This window comes from Schistocerca piceifrons, chromosome 2 (genome assembly GCF_021461385.2).
Source record: "Schistocerca piceifrons isolate TAMUIC-IGC-003096 chromosome 2, iqSchPice1.1, whole genome shotgun sequence".
Taxonomy (NCBI): Eukaryota; Metazoa; Arthropoda; class Insecta; order Orthoptera; family Acrididae; genus Schistocerca; species Schistocerca piceifrons.
This window is the reverse complement of record NC_060139.1, coordinates 331734022-331751834: the sequence shown is the minus strand read 5'-3', so window position 1 is coordinate 331751834 and position 17813 is coordinate 331734022. Positions and strand designations below refer to the sequence as shown.

Below are 17813 nucleotides of genomic sequence, written 5' to 3'. Positions count from 1 at the left end.
TGTTTCATTCCTAAGTGACTTATATAGTCGTATTCCTATCTCTTCCTGAACATTTTTGTACGTCCTTCTTTCTTCACTCAACTGACATGTTTCTTCTATTAGCCAAGGTTCCTTTACAGTTACATTCATTGTACCTATATTTGTCTGGCAACTTCTGTGACTGATATTTTTAGGAATGTCTATTTCTCTTCAACAGAGCTGCCTATTGTTTTATTCATTATAGTACCTACAGTCTTCGAGAACTTCAAATACATTTCATTATTCATCAGTACTTGAGTATCCCATTTACTTCCACACTGATTCTTCTGGACAATTCTCTTAAACTTTTGCCTACACTTCATCTTTACTAAACTGTGATCTGAATCTGCATCTGTTCCTGAGTATACCTTACAATCCACAGTCTCATTTCAAATCTCTGCCTCATCAAGATGTAATCCAGTCTGAAACCTTCCCTTGTCTACAGGCCAATTTGAAGTAAGCCTCCTGATCTTGGGATTTTTGAACAGTGTATTCTCTATTACTGCATGAAATTTATTGCAGAACTTATTTTGTTTCAATTTTCTGTTATTCCTAAAATACCAAGCCCATGAATGCCAGACAGACATGAATGGAACAAGATAGATAGGTAAGAAAACTGAAATACACAAATAATAGTCCTGCTCCGAGTCTGCTTCAAATAAAAACAATGGACTGTCTTTCGATTCCTGTAGTTGATCCCACTCTCCCACAGAATGATAAATATTTTATTCCTTTCCATACAATCAAACGCATTATACAAATCTAAAAATTATTTCCTTGTTTAATGTAAAATGATGCTATGTTTTTGATTAATGACTTATGGTGAAAATAAACTGCTGTATACCATTCAGCGTCTTTTTCTTCTTCTACTGCTACTTCTTTTCAGTTTCCTGAGTTAGGTTTTGAATCAAGGACCTCCATTTATATCTGTGTCTTCACTAATCTTCTCCTTTTTTAAGTACACCTTCCCTTTTCATCACCTTCTCTACGAATTCCATCACCTTCTCTATGAACCTCTACATCTCTTTTTGGGTGTTCTTTGTGATTTCTTTCTAATTAAGCTTTTAGAAATTATGTTTTTGGCACTCTTTCCTCTTCCAGTCTCACCATATGCCAATATCACTTCAGCTTTGTTGTACACTATTCAGTATTTTCTGTTCTCCAATTACTTAATGCAGTGGTTGTGACACGTTCATTGTAACCAAGGAAACAGACAACTGTCTTCTTGGATGTACCGTCTGTAAGAACCATTTTCATTGGTATCAGTTCATCTTGCAATACTCAAACAGTTGACTGCTGCTTAGTTTCTGGCTTATATAAATTTATGCAATATTCACTTCCATTTATGATGTTGTATAAAGGTTTTGTATTTCCTTGGTCAAATGTTTTGAGCATTTCCCTACACCAGTTGACATGAGCATGTCTTTGAGTTTTTATCAAATTATGAGGAACCCACCGACAACTTGAGACCCTCCACACCTGAGCTTGCATGATAACCATCAAATAAAGTTCTACTGTCACACATTCTATTGAGGTGTCACAGGGTGTGGGATTGTGATACTGTCTGTTCATGTGGTCTGATCACTCAATAATATGGGCCCACTGAGGAGATAACTGACAGAAAATAGTTGAAAAATGGCAGCTTTAGGACAGAGAGAAAAAAGTGTCATGTGAGTGCCATGAGGAAAAAACCTTTGTGGCAACTGGACAAATAGAAAGGGCAGTTGATGGACTTGACTGCTACCTACAAAAGATCACCAAAGGACATGGCTGAGTTAGTAGCAGGTATCATGCAATTTGCTCAATACCTGTTCCATTGCTCATGAATGTCATAAAGATTGTTAGTCCTTTCTATGTGGCAGTACCATGAGCTACTTAGAGCACCTGAGTCACTAGTGGCTATGGCACTCACAACTGCTTCAATCTTGTGGTCATCAGTGCAGCTTCTCTCAAGCACTGCAGGAGCTGTGCTGGCTGTGGTTGTCCTCGCTGGGCATTGCCGCACAGTTTGGGGACCTCTGTGCTGGGATTGTCACCATACTGTCAGTGGGATGATGAGACTGCAGGTCTAAGGTTGGCTGGAACCTCCTACCTCCTCCACTCTGTCATCCCTCCTATGCTGCATCACAAGCCACGGCCACTCCTCCCCTCCATCCAACCTGGTGACCCAGTGATGGCGGAGCTGTGCTAGTACAGCTTCACCTCCTGCAAGGTGTCTTGGTTGCTCAGCCACAAGGGGGTATGAATTGCACTTCCCCCTTCTGTGCCTTGGCCAGTCTGGAACCCTTATAGAAATCTTGAAAAGCTTTGCAGCCTTCCAGCCAGCAACATGGCCAACACCACAGCTGCATCACTGTGGTGGTTTGCTTTTCCTTCTCTTGCAAGTGCAGCTGGCATGGGGACCAGCACACTTTGCACAAGTTTCCCACCTAATACAGTGATTAGTCACGTGAACAAAGCCTGCACTGAAAACATATGCATTTTGTAGGTGAATATTTAACCAAAATTGAATGTACTGCAGTATTTGAAATGCCTAGGGATGTCTCTATGCAACATAAAGTCACATGTTGATCTTCTACAATCATGCTGTACACAGCACTGACATTACTAGAACGAGATTTTCACTCTGCAGTGGAGTGTGCACTGATATGAAACTTCCTGGCAGATTGAAACTGTGTGTCGGACCGAGACTCAAACTCGGGACCTTTGCCTTTCGCGGGCAAGTGCTCTACCAACTGAGCTACCCAAGCACAACTCACGCCCCGTCCTCACAGCTTTACTTCTGCCAGTACCTCGCCTCCTACCTTCCAAACTTTACAGAAGCTCTTCTGCAAACCTTGCCGAACTAGCACTCCTGAAAGAAAGGATATTGCGGAGACATGGCTTAGCCACAGCCTGGGGGATGTTTCTAGAATGAGATTTTCACTCTGTAGCGGAGTGTGCGCTGATATGAAGCTTCCTGGCAGATTAAAACTGTGTGCCGGACCGAGACTCGAACTCGGGACCTTTGCCTTTCGCGGGCAAGAGCTCTAACTCAGCTGCAGAGCGAAAATCTCATTCTAGAAACATCCCCCGGGCTATGGCTAAACCATGTCTCCGCAATATCCTTTCTTTCAGGAGTGCTGGTTCTGCAAGGTTTGCAGAAGAGCTTCTGTAAAGTTTGGAAGGTAGGAGGCGAGGTACTGGCAGAAATAAAGCTGTGAGGACAGGGTGTGAGTCGTTCTTGGGTAGCTCAGTTGGTAGAGCACTTGCCCGCGAAAGGCAAAGGACCCGAGTTCGAGTCTCGGTCCGACACACAGTTTTAATCTGCCAGGAAGTTTCATATCAGCGCACACTCCGCTGCAGAGTGAAAATCTCATTCTAAAAACATCCCCCAGGATGTGGCTAAGCCATGTCTCTGCAATATCCTTTCTTTCAGGAGTGCTAGTTCTGCAAGGTTCGCAGCAGAGCATCTGTAAAGTTTGGAAGGTAGCAGGCAAGGTACTGGCAGAAGTAAAGCTGTGAGGACGGGGCGTGAGTCATGCTTGGATAGCTCAGTTGATAGAGCACTTGCCCGCGAAAGGCAAGGATCCCGAGTTCGAGTCTCGGTCCGGCACACAGTTTTAATCTGCCAGGAAGTTTCAGTACTGACGTTATTTGAAACAATGCGTGATTTTAGTCAATCTACACAAAATTCATAATTTACTGAAGCACAACCATGAGGAAATTTTGAAAACCAGTTGCAAATAGTCTTCCCTGAAGGGTGACTGATCACCAAAAGTTGAAGGTACTGATTTGAGGCACTGTTATTGAGTTAGGCCTTTTAGAAAAATCATAAGAAAACCATGTGAAATTTCCACCTTTTCACAAAAGCATTCCTTTAAACCCACAATTTAAACAAACTACTGAGCTGGCATTGTCCTAATAACAACAAATGATGAAATTCAAAATAACAGTACCATCATTTTAAACAGCTGCAGAGTTCTATAGAAATAATGAGTGAAATAAAATAATTTATTCTAAAGAAATACACACTGTAATAACAAGATCTCATAACTGACAGCAACATACTTGTTTTCTTGAGAGTTTAGATTCTTCTATCCACTTTCCTTACCTTCCTGGTCTCAAGAGAGCAGCATCAATCAGGTCAGGTCTATTTGTTGCTCCAATGAGAAATATCTGAGTTGACTTTTGTACACCATCCATTTCTGCCAAAAGTTGTGAAACTACCCTGCAACAATTGACAAACTTATCCAATCAGTTTTAGTGGAAACTTCCTTGTCTCTGTAAATCTGATAAATTTGTCTCTGTAAATCTGATAAAAAAAAATTCCAAGTAATTTAAATGTAGATAAGCTACAGCATTGACTATATCACTTTCTTTAATGCAAGAATAATATGGTACTGGTGTTGATATTGTTCTCAGGTCTGCACTTAAATCTTAAAAATAGCAGCACAAACACAATCTCTAAGAACACATTTGGCACAATAATTACTTTATCAAAGAAAGAGGGAGACATTGACTTTATGAGCAATGCTATTGGGCTGCCACATGCTAAAAGGATGTTAAGGCTCTGTAGCGACCATATTCAATATGTTGTTACAATTTTTCTCTATGCAGATGTAACTGACATGGATGTGGTGGTGACCATATTATCCAAGCAGATTTGTTCCAAAGTTAGCAACTGTGTATCTGCTTTGAAGCAGTATTAGCTCAAGGTGTGCAAATTACCCAGATTATATTCATTCAGAATTTGAGAGTGAGATCACTTACCAACTTCCAACAAACTTTATACATACTTCAAACCTCTTCAAAACTTTTTCTCTCTAACACTCCTTCACAAAATAATGAAAGGGAATAGGCTCATTGCTCACTACAGTCTCATTGTTCCTGCAATAAAACTTCAGCATGAAGTGTGATGTTTTATTTTATTACTTCTTTTCTACTAACTGTACGAGGCTTGTTCAAAAATTGTGGAACATTCACAATTTCACACCAACAGTGTGTCGGGGTGAAATACAGTTGGCATCCCTGCACACGCTTGTATTTGTTGTGTAGCTGTTGGAAGTTTCATTGTTGTACATCCGTTAGTTATTGCTCAGTGCTGTGTTGAACAGAACATTGTGCTGCACAGTTTTGAGATGGCAGAGTTACAGGATTAATGGGTCTACATTAAATTTTGCATGATGATCAAGAAAACCTTTACAGAGACACACCAAATGAGGAAGCCTACGGTGATGAGTGCTTAAGCCATACTTGGTGTTACAAATGGTTCATACAGTTTACAAATGGCCGGACAGAAGTTAAAGATGTACCTCATTCAAAATGCCCTTCAACATCTACTTCCGACGCTCATGTCAGGAACATCAATAAAAGGATTAGTTCAACATGAGTTTGTGCCACAGGGACAAAATGTTAACTGGTTGTACTATCGGGAGGTGTTGGAAAGCCTGTGAGAAAAGTGAGAAGGAAATGGCCTGAAATGTGGGCGAGACAATTCATGGCTCTTGCATCATGATAATGGACCTGCACATTCATCCCCATTGGTGGGTGACTGCTTAAAACACACACACACACACACACACACACACACACACACACACACATGATTCAGGAGACGATATGATGATACAAGCAGATTCAGAAGGATGTAGGTTGTAGTAGTTACTTGGAGATGAAGAAGCTTGCACAGGATTAAGTAGCATGGAGAGCTGCATCAAACCAGGCTCTGGACTGAAAACTACAACAACAAAGCATTGAGATGCATCAAAAGCTAGCTTTTCTTAAAACATAGTGCAAATTACCCGGATGATAGTCATCCAGTGCTTGACAATGAGAGCAGGTAGTGCCTTGCAATAAACTTGAAAATAATTTCAAACATTTTCTGAACTTGATTTACCAGTGTTAGTTGCGACTTTTTCATTAGTACCAAAAAAACTAACATAATTAGGACTTTGTATCTTCAACCATGTTGTTTGTATTGCTTAATGTCAAATATTTAACACATTAACTCATTTGTAAAGTAATCAGATGTTTGAAGTTGTTTTATACATGGGAGTTCAATTCCTTAAGGAACTGGGATTGGGGGCTGGGTTACTGCTTTATAAACATTTCCCTGAGGAAGGCGGTGAATTGGTCAACACAATGGAATTGCTTTCAAAAGGAGCAGGGTTTAAATATATGTCTGGACATGATGCTTGGATGCCTTCCCCTATTCTTCAAGCAAGCCAGTACACTGTCTGTAATAGCACCATTAGAATATTAGGTTGATGCATAAATTTGTAGTAATTTTGCTTTACATGTTGTTATTCTAGTCACTATGTGTTTATTTATCAACTGTCATTTGTTATCTATAGCTCACTGTTACTATTGGAGTTTAAATATTGTAATTTTGTTATTTAGAGATAGTAAGTGGAGCTGTGGACATTACAACATGAACTGCAAAGTGGAGAAATCAGAACTTTCCGACACATTCTTTTATTAAGAGTTCAATAGAGGGGTGACAGCAATGGAGGCAACCAGAAACATTTATGTCTTGTATGGGGATACTACTGTTGGACAGAGAATGGCAAGAAAATGGTTTTCTCATTTTAAGGAGGCTCATTTTGACATAGTGACTCTTCACATTCAGGATGATCTTTGGGGTCTGATGAGGATAGTTTAAATGCATTAATCCACAATGATCCACATCAGCATGCTAGAGAACTGGCAAATGTGATGAACAGTGATCATTCCACCACTTGCAACATTTGAATGCAATGGGGAAGGCTCATAAAATCAGGTGCATGTGTACCGCATGCTCTAAGCCAAAATCTCAAAAAATTTGCCAGTGGCCGTATGGGCATCTCTGATTGCAACTGTCTCATGAACAACATCAACCACTCCTATCCTGTTTCGTTACTGGTGATAAGAAATGGTGTCTTTATGATAACATAAAGCATATGGAAAAGAAAGGATTGGTAGAGCCCAAACAAAGCAGCAATCCCCGTACAAAGACTTACATGAATCCATAAAAGACAGAGTTATGTATTTGGTGGAACAGAGATTGTCTGTTGCATTATAATTGCTTCCCCGCAGTGTAACCATCACTGCTGACATTTATTGTCAACCACTGACATGTTTTGCACACGCAATCCCAGAACAACGATCAGGAAGACTGCGTGAAGTGCTGTTATACCATGATAATGCCTGTCCACATTCTGCTAGGCCGACAAAAAGCAAGATACAGGACTTGGGTTAGGGAGTCAGCTTATTCACCTGATCTTACACCCTCAGGTTTTCACTTTTTCCACTCTCTATCCAACAACCTTAAAGGAGCTTCCTTTCCAGATAAAAAAATGTGCTTCAAACATGGCTTGATGAGCTCTTTGCCTCAAAACCATGTAATTTCTACATTCAAAGAATTGAAAAGTTTTACCCCATTGTTGGCAGACTGCTGTAAACAGTGTAGGAGAATATGTTATTATTGACTAATGTCTCTGTTAGTGTATCTGTTGTGTTCATTAAATTTATGGAAAAATACTATCAACTTATGCACAAAATAATATTGTTGTTGTGGTCTTCAGTCCAGAGACTGGTTTGATGCAGCTCTCCATGCAAGTCTATCCTCTGCAAGCTTCTTCATCTCCCAGTACCTACTGCAACCTCTGTTAAGTGTATTCATCTCTTGGTCTCCCTCTATGATTTTTACCCTCCATGCTGCCCTCCAATACTGAATTGGCTATCCCTTGATGCCTCAGAATAGTACCAACTGATCCCTTCTTCTAGTCAAGTTCTGCCACAAATTTGTCTTCTCTCCAATTCTATTCAATACCTCCTCATTAGTTATGTGATCTACCCACTAATCTTCAGCATTCTTTTGTAGCACTACATTTCAAAAGCTTCTGTTCTCTTCTTTTCCAAACTATTTATCATCCATGTTTCACTTCAATACATGGACACCCCATACAAATACTTTCAGAAACGACTTCCTGACACTTAAATCTATACTCGATGTTAAAAAATTTCTCTTCTTCAGAAACGCTTTCCTTGCCATTGCCAGTCTACATTTTATATCCTCTCTACTTCGGCCACTGTGAGTTATTTTGCTCCCCAAATAGCAAATCTCATTTACTACTTTAAGCGCCTCATTTTCTAATCTAATTCCCCCAGCATCACCCGATTTAATTCGACTACATTCCATTAGCCTTGTTTTGCTTTTGTTGATGTTCATCTTATATCCTCCTTTCAGGACACTGTTCATTTCATTCAGCTTCTCTTCCAGGTCCTTTGCTGTCTCTGACAGAATTACAAATTTATCGGTGAACCTCAAAGTTTTTATTTCTTCTCCATGGATTTTAATTCCTACTCTGAATTTTTCCTTTGTTTCCTTTACTGCTTGCTCAATATGCAGATTACATAACATTGGGGATAGGCTACAACCCTGTCTCACAACCTTCCCGACCACTGCTTCCCTTTCATGTCCCTCGAATCATATAACTGCCATCTGGTTTCTGTACAAATTGTAAATAGCCTTTCATTCCCTGTATTTTAACCCCGCCACCTTCAGAATATGAAAGAGAGTATTCCAATCAACATTGTCAAAAGCTTTCTCTAAGTCTACAAATGATAGAAACGTAGGCTTGCCTTTCCTTAATCAATTTTCTAAGATAAGTCGTAGGGTCTAGGCTAGAAATGTAGGCTTGCCTTTCCTTAATCTATTCTCTAAGATAAGTCGTAGAGTCAATGTAAGATTAAACTCTAATATTCCTTTTATATATATTTCAAATAATTGAGAACTTTCAGATGAATGTAATAGTCACAGAAAATCTAACACAATAATAGGTACAAAGGTTAAGGATTTAGGATAGTAGCAATAACAGCTGTATTACAATGAACAAATATGCAATCTTCTTAAAGCGTATGTTTTCTGTATTTTTCTACTCACTAAAAGTAGAGAGTGAGGAATCAAAAAAACATAAAGATAGTTAAACCTGCTGCTTAAACACATGTTACTTCCATCCTACCATTGTGGGAAGAAGCCCTAATACTGTATGAAATTTGACATGTTCACTACACTTATCTCAGTGTTCACCAAAAGAAGTATGTGATCAAAAGTAAATGACACAGCCTCTGTGTCCACCAAAAGATGCATCAAGTTAAAATGAAGGATCAAATTGGATTTGTTGCCAGTGCTAATCCATGATAAGGCTATTCTACAGAAGAGAAAGTCGTACATCACACTGAAATGCTTTACCTATTTGGGAGTCTGCCTTACAGACAGTTTTCCCCAGTACCATATGTTTGTCTTTATTTGTAATTATTTACTCTCTGACAAGTTATAACACTTCCCAATAACAGAAAGGTAGTGCAGTATACAATAATGCATCCTCTCCAACACAATATTACTGATGCATTACGTGAATCCTCATACACACAGAAATCTAACCGGGTGAGATATCATTCATCTTTCCTGCATGCGGCACAGTGCATCCTGAATATGCAGCATATAAATCTTTATCGCAGTTGAGCAGTACTCCAGTACAGCGTTGACATGTCATCAACACATTGCTCTTTTCAAAAATGGCAAGTTAAACAGTTCATTGTGAACATAATGTAAAAAACATATCATAAAGTACTTTGTGTTTGAAATGTAGCTGCTGGTCACACACACACACACACACACACACACACACACACACACACACACACACAAATGGAAAACTACATCTAAAATTTATAAATGACAATTCTTCATAGTTGTGCCCAATTCTTTTACAAGTTTAACAGCCAAACTAGTGACTTCAATAAATTGTAAAGAAAATACTGAAAAGTAAAAAAAAAAATATTGAAAATGGAAATTTTGTCACTGAAAAATCTAGTTAATAAAACAGTATCCCATGTGTGCAAAACACAACCACTTATAAAATAAGCCTGCAAAAAAATCATTTTATATAAATAAAAGTGTTATATAAAATAGAATATTGTACAGTGAACAGTTGATGAAAGGAATAGATCTTCTGGGACAGATTCTTCCAAGGATAAAAATCTCTAGCTTGAGAAAACAACAATTGTACAATGCACTAAAATTTAACAAGAATTATGTTTATTTACATATGTAAAATGCTACAAAGCTACATTTAAAAAATCTGTACTGGCCATAGAAAAAGGCAGACAGTAGGTTCATAATAAAACTAAGGAACCAATTAAGTAAGATGCAAATTGCTGTCAGATCCGAAATGGAAGTCAGCTACTATTTTCCAGTGTTTTGTTTCTGTGTCTATCCACTGCTCAGTGTGTCTACTATAACTACGAGGGTTATTCCAAAAGTAAGGTCCGATCGGTCGCGAAATGGAAACGACTATGAAAATCCGATAAAGCTTTGCACAGATGTGTTGGGTAGTGTCTCTAGTATAACCCCAGTTAGCATCACGTCGCTCTTCTCATTTCTGAGCTCGCAGTGAGTGCGTAAAGATGTCTAGAAAATAGTGTCTGCCGCCAAGTACGAGGGCCTGGTGAGAAATTTCGCCTGAAGCTATGCAGCCAACATTACATAACTGTCGTGCTGTTTCGTCTTCACGACAATTCTCAGCCGCATTCTGCAGGGGCAATGAAGATGCTCCTGCATCGTTTTCAAATGGAAATGTTAGATTACCCACAATACAGTCCGCAATTGTCTCCCCCTGAGTTTCATCTCTGGTCACATGAACCGCTGTCTTTGACGACAACATTTTGACACAGACAACGAGGTGTAGGCCAGCGTGGAGAATTGGCGGAAAGCACTGGCGGCTGCCTTCTATGATGAGGCTATTGAAAAGTTGGTACAACGCTATGACAAAAGTCTAAGTCAGAACGGCGACTACGTAGAGAAGTAGCTGAAAGGTGTAGCTAATTGTTACAAGTAAAACATTTCTGATGTTCACTGTGGTTTCAATTTGGCAATCAATCGGACCTTATTTTTGGAATAACCCTCGTACATCTACTTCTGCACATACAAATACACTCTTGAAGCCACCATATGGTGTGTGGCGGAGGATACCCTGTACAGCTACTACTAATTTACTTTCCTGTTCCAGTCGCAAACAGAGTGAGGAAAAAACGACTGTTCTTGTGGCTCCGTATGAGCCCTAATATCTCATATCTTATCTTCATGGTCCTTACGTGCAATATATGTTGGTGGCAGTAGAATCGTTCGGCAGTCAGTTTCAAATACCAATTCCCAATGGGGTTTCTTGATGATAATATTGCCTTACCTCCAGCAATTCCTATTTGAGTTCCCAAAGCATCTCCGTAACACTTACGTCTTGTTTGAACCAACTGGTAATAAGTTTAACAGCCTGCCTCTGAACTGCTTCAATGTACTCCTTCAATCCAATCAGGTACGGATCCCAAACACTTACGCAGTACTCAAGAACAGATCACGCCAGTGTTATATATGTGGTCTCCTTTACAGATGAACCACTCTTTCCTAAAATTCTCCCAATAAACTGAAGTCAACCATTCACCTTCCCTGCCACAGTTCTCATATGATCGTTCTACCACATATTGCTTTGCAGCGTTACACCCAGATGTTTAAACGACTTGACGGTGTCAAGCAGAACACTAGTAATACTGTATCTGAACACTACTGGTTTGTTCTTCCTACTCATATTCATTAACTTACATTTTATGAATTTAGAGCTAGCTGCCATTCATCACACAAACTAGAAATTTTGTCTAAGTTGTCTTGTATCATTCAACCATCGCTCAACTTAGACACCTTACCATACACCACAGCATCATCAGCAAACAACTGCAGATTTCTGCCCACATTGTCTGCCAAATCATTTATGTATATAGAGAACAACAGCAGTCCTATCACACTGGGACACTCCTGACAACACCCTTGTCTCACATGAACACTTACTGTTGATGACAAGATGGTGGTTTTTTTAACTTAAGTAGTCTTCGAGCCATTCATACATCTGTGAACTTATTCCATATGCTCATACCTTCATTAACCACCTGCAATGGAGCACCATGTCAAACGCCTTCTGGAAGTATACAAATATAGCATTTGCCAGTTGCCCTTCAGTCATGGTTCTCAGCATATCAGGTGAGAAATGGGCAAGTTGAGTTTTGCATGAGTGATGCTTTCTAAAACCATGCTGATTCCTGGACATAAGCTTCTCAGTCTTAGGAAAGTTTATTACAGTCAAACTGAGAATACATACAAGGCTTCTGCAGTAAACCGAAGTTAGGAATATTGGTCTGTAATTCCTGATATTCTGAAGTCACCTGCACTTTTTTACCTCTCTGTAAAACCGAACTGTGATTAATCTGGACCTGGTGATATATTTGCTTTCAAATCTTACAGTTGTTTCTCTATGCCAGGCTGCTTTTTAGTATGTTGTCCATACAGGAGTCTGTCCGATGGTCAAATGACAGTATGTCTTTATGATTCTCCTGTGTGAACAATTTCTTGAACGTGAAATTTACTACTAACCTTTGCTTGTCATCATTTGCGTGTTCTCTTTTGAACCAAGAGTGCAGCACCCTCTGCTTCCTTAGCATCTTCTGAATTTCGTTCTTAAGCCATAGTGGGTCTTTCCCATCCTTTATCCAATTACTAGGCACATAAGTCTCCAGACCACAATTTGCAATCTGCTTAAACTCTGCCATTAATTACTCTACGTCCATCTTACTGGAACCAAGTGATGTCAACTTACTCTCCAAGTTAGATGCTAACTACTGCTTATAAGCTCTATCTAGCAGAAACATTCACCTAGCCTTCTTGATTGATTTATTAACTTTTGTAAACATAGTTGCTATAATGACACCATAATCACTAATCCCCATTTCTATACTGACATTTTCGATATGGTCCAACCTATTTCTGTGTGAGCTCCTGAGCTAGCTGCTCAAAACAGTTTTCAGAAAATGTATTCAAAAGTATTTTACATGACTGTCTGTCTGTATGCCCTGCAATGAACCCTTAGACATCCCAGTCTACACTCTGGAGGTAAAGTCACCTCCAACTAGCATCGCACGATATAGGTATTTATGCACTACTGACTGTGGACTTTATTTGAATGACTCTAGAGCTGTTACAGCAGAATTGGCTGGCTGGCAAAAACATCCAAGAATTAACTTTGTTTCACCTACACCTATTATACATGGCCAGATAACTTCATCAACACACTAACTTCAACCTCAATACAGACAATATTTTTGTGGACTTGAATGAACACTCTGCCTCCTACGGCCTCCAATCTGTCTTTCCGATATACATTCCATGATTTGCTAAATATCTCAGAGCTTTCCACTTCGGGTTTCAGCCAGCTCTCGGCCCCAAGAATAATTTCAGTGTGAGAACTTTCCTGAAGGGCAGTAAATTCAGGGATTTCATTACGAATACTTTGACAGTTTACTAATACAATTTTGACAGTCAAAGTGCCTTTACTCTGAATCCCGTCTGGCTTCCCTTGCTGTACATCGAATGGCGAGTATTCATCAGAAGATCTCAAACTACTGCCTAGGCTAAAAGACCTCATGTGCACTCCACAAGTTCTCTGCTACCCAAGTAGTGCTTCCTCTGTGTAGGGTACCCCTGACCTGTCAAGGGGTGTCCTACAGATCCCCACATGATAACGCAAGTCAAGAAATTTGCACCCAAGTCCGTCACAGAGTTGACAGTTGACGAGGTTGAGATCGCACACTGGTGCAAATTGCGAGTTCTACTTGCACTTCATGTGCATGCTCAGCAGTCCTCATGACCTCCACCAGATACCTGTATGAACTGATGATGGCCCCAGAACCCAAGTGATAGGAGTCACTGGTACTGATGTAAGCCACAACTTGCAGATGACTGCACCCTGCACGCTCAATAGTCACAGACAATGCCACCTCCACATCTCAGATGAGGGCCCCCCAGCAGATATTCTGAGCGCATGTTGCCTTTCTTTCCAGCGCTGAATGTTATCCGACTAAGGGGCTCCATAATGTGCCTAATGCTGGAACCCCCGATAACTAGTAACCCCCCTCCCCCCCCCCCCCCCCCCTACCTCATGTGCCTGCTCAGACACTTCTGAAGGAGTGGCCACATGTTCAATCACAGGGTGAATGGGCGAGCCCAGGCAGCCAGTCTCCACATTGTCTCTCCGCCTCAAGTGACGCAAACGTGTTACCACCCACCACTCACCCTTTGGTGAGGGCGGATTCAACACGTCAGGTACAATAGGAAGTGCCTTAGAAGCAGAGCCTGTGGGCAAAACATGTGACGCACCACATTTTCTGCCACCGCTCACCACAAGGCAGCAGCCTGAAGGTAACTGACCATAGCCAAAAGTGCATTCAGCTGTTTCTGAACCTGCACACACCATGCACACATCCTAACCATCCTAGTAAGACTAACTGAAGAAGTGAACTATAAATGCTGACAGAATCCTAGATATGAAACTTGCTACCTTCTTGATGTGTCACCAATGGATCTGATGCATTAATGAGCTATATAGCTGGCTGTTCAGTGAGCAACTACTGCACTACAGACCCTTACAAAAATGCGAGACTGAACCTCTTAAAACATAAAGACAAGCACGAAATTTAATAAATAAATCTACGAAGAAAACACAGAAAAAGATAAACAATTAACTTAATCCTATATAGATGTATATCAGCAGAGAGCTGTGGCTTGATTCACTACACAGGGAGTGTTTATTTTAATCATTCCACAACTTCTACTTACCTGTTTCACAGATATTGGATACCAGATGAAATTAAAATTTAATTTCCAAATACTTAAATGTTTGAACTCAAAACTGTCCTTGCATAATTGCTCTATCAATCTCAAATCACCATAATGAGTCACCACTTCCTTCCACTGAAATCTTACATAGTTAAACAGTTTTCCCCCAACTTGTACACTCCCCCTCCCCCTCCCCTGTCCGCTGTTCTTTCTATATCAAAGTCGCAACTATGTTTCATTTATGATATTATCAATTTTCCTTCTGCACACCAAAATTATATTTAATGTTTTGTAGGCTACAACAGTTCTTCATACAACCACTTACTTTCCAGTCTTTTTCTCACACTAGTACTTCATACTGCTTCCAATGTAAAACATTGTCTAGGCATCTCCCCAGTCTCTTTATATGACACTCCCACTTATTTTGTCAGCCTGGGATTACTCTGAAATGGGAATGTGATTTGTAAAGTTGTAATTGCTACTCAGGTTTTTAGTAATAGTGATAACGCAAAACACAAAGCAGCAGAAACTACCAGTTGTTTAATTGCAGGCGTAATCTTCATTTAGCAAAGGTTTCATATACAATAGGTGAGAAATTTCTCTCTGGAATGTACCAGTGTTTCACAACAAGCTTCAACTCTCCTGTGATTTCATAAGCTCACTAGACAAAATATTAGTTACTAACTTTGAAGAGCACAACAGTCATTTTGTCGGGTACTAATATGACCCCTCCATCACTGACACCCATCACAGCAGTGAAATAGTACATGCCAGACAGTTGTATGGACTCAGTGCAGTGAGATGTGTTGACACGTAGACATAACAAAAAGGCAAAAACGAGCTATCTCATTTGGACATGCTCATGAATACCATGAATGAAGTTGCCCAATTTGTTGGGACTGTGCAATGTGTCTACTAAAAGGAAATGCGTACCACTCACAGACGTGTAACACAGCATAAGAGCAATGGTTGTAAAAATATATTTACTCATTGGGAACAGAGATGAGTATCATGCCTTGCCAATGATAATCAGTTTCAAACCGAGCTGCAATAGCTGCTGTCAATGAACGTAGTTCCATGCCAACCAGTTTCAAACAGAATTGTGCAAAGGTGTGCAATAGAGCTTTGGAGTCAAGTAACTATTTGGAGTCTAGTAATTCACAAAATGCCACTGCTCATAGCAGCACATAATTTTGAATGTCCTCTGTGGGCCAAACAACTCAGAAACCAGACAGAAACTGACTGGCTGGAGGTGTGTGGTGTGGTGTGGTGTGGTATAACGATTCACAAATTTGTCCCTTTTCAAATAATGTGAAGCACTGACTGAACCAACATCCCGATGACGCATTTAACCAGCAGTGTATGGAGTGTGTAGTTTAGACTGCAGATTGTTCCATGATATTTTGGGACAATTGTTTGTACAGTGACTTGGGCCCATCCATTCAAGTTACCATGAACATGAACAAGGAAGTTTATTTCAACATTCTCAGTGCTCAACCATTGTCCTGTCTTCTACAACTTCGTGATGAGTATGCTGTGGGCACTCTCATTTCAGGGTTGCATGCATATGTTCCTAGTTTCATGAACACTCTAACATTCACTTTTTCTCATGCTGGAACCTCAAATTTGTCTGATCAACTGTTCCCCCCTCCCCCCCCCCCCCATTCTAGCATTCACTTTTACCTTTGTTTCTTTCTTCATTTATTTCTTCTGGCATTTTTGCTTATATTCTTCTCCACCCCTCCCTCTCCAGTTTCTCCTTCCCTTAGCTTTAAAGTGGTCATTGTCTTTTCTTCCAGAACTGAGCTGTCTGACTCCCATGTTTACCCATTTCAGCCTATCCTCTTATATCTCCGTTGGCAGACAACCATGAATGATGTAATACAATCTTCCCATGTCTCTTTCCACATAAGATTGCAGTGTGAGGGTGAAGTTTCTGAAAGGCTACTCTGCACTTTCATCCTCTGGTGAAATGCTGGTGTATCACAGTTGGTTTCCTTATGTACATAATGGCAGTGGGCATTTAAATCTCACAATGGCCACTTCGCATAAGTTTAACAGTAGCCTAGCCAATTGTTTACAAAGCTTGCAACTCGTGTCTGCCACCTGCCATTGCCCTATGCAATGCATACTGTTGTCTCTACCATCTTGTTGTCTCAAAGTCTGGTCACCAAACTGTGCTGAGGAAAGAAACCTTATCTCAGTTAGCAAAATTCAACACTCATATCTCAATTACCTCTTTAATAACACTGTCCCAGAAACCATTAGCTGAGCAGATGACAGATACCTTTTTGAAATTGAGCATGTGATTTTCTTTTAAACTGTTCCCAGTGACTGCAAATTTCTTTTCCTCTCTAAGCCTTACACTGCCTATATGTTCCATACAAAGTACGAGGAAACAGTACCAATGTAATATTTTCCACACTTAACACTGAATATGATAGGCCCCCGGTGTACGAAGTCTGAGGTTAACTTTCACACTGACTGGGTTTCTTACTTTTGCAGGTGGTCAAAACATGAGCTAATACCTTTCTTAGACACAGCTCAGTTCTTATCTCAGTTCTGTCTATGAAATGTATGACGCCCATATTTTGAGTCCTACGAAACTACAGAATCTTCAAGCAGCATGAAAAATAACCCCAGACTTAGTACACCTCAGGCCTGTCACATTCTGTGCAAACATGAAAATCTTACAAACAAACAAAGTGCTGTCACTATGTGCACAAAATGTATACTCAATGTAAGACTGACGAAGTTAAATAAATCTGCACTGGCTGAGCACAGGTTGATGAGAAAGAACATGTCTTCTGATTAGCTAATAGTTTCTGGGGGAGCATTATTAAGGAGGCAATCGAGATACAAGTGCTGACAAAACCTTAGCACAACTTGGCAACCAGCCTTTGAAGCAATAAGAGGGGACAGGTAGAGGACTGCACTGTGTAGGGCAATGGTGAACAGTAGATGAAAGTTGCTAGCTATCTAAACAATTGGGTAGTCTGCTGTCTGCTGTTAAACTGTTGTGGAGTAGCCATTGTAAAATCCACTCTGATAAACGGGCACTTTGTCACAAGGAGGAAACAGAGAGTAGTCTTTTTGAAAAGTCACACTCACGCAC

The 17813-nt window shown here is 40.2% G+C and overlaps 1 protein-coding gene across 2 annotated transcripts in view; it reads right to left on the bottom strand.

Moving 5' to 3' along the window:
- The window catches only part of LOC124776223 (peroxisome assembly factor 2), a 158142-nt gene that overhangs the window by 24465 nt on the left and 115864 nt on the right, over positions 1–17813 (bottom strand). For both annotated transcript variants that reach the window (XM_047251080.1, XM_047251079.1), the window contains one exon: positions 4112–4228. In XM_047251080.1, the coding sequence (XP_047107036.1) occupies positions 4112–4228 (117 nt within the window). The remainder of the gene's footprint in view (positions 1–4111; positions 4229–17813) is intronic.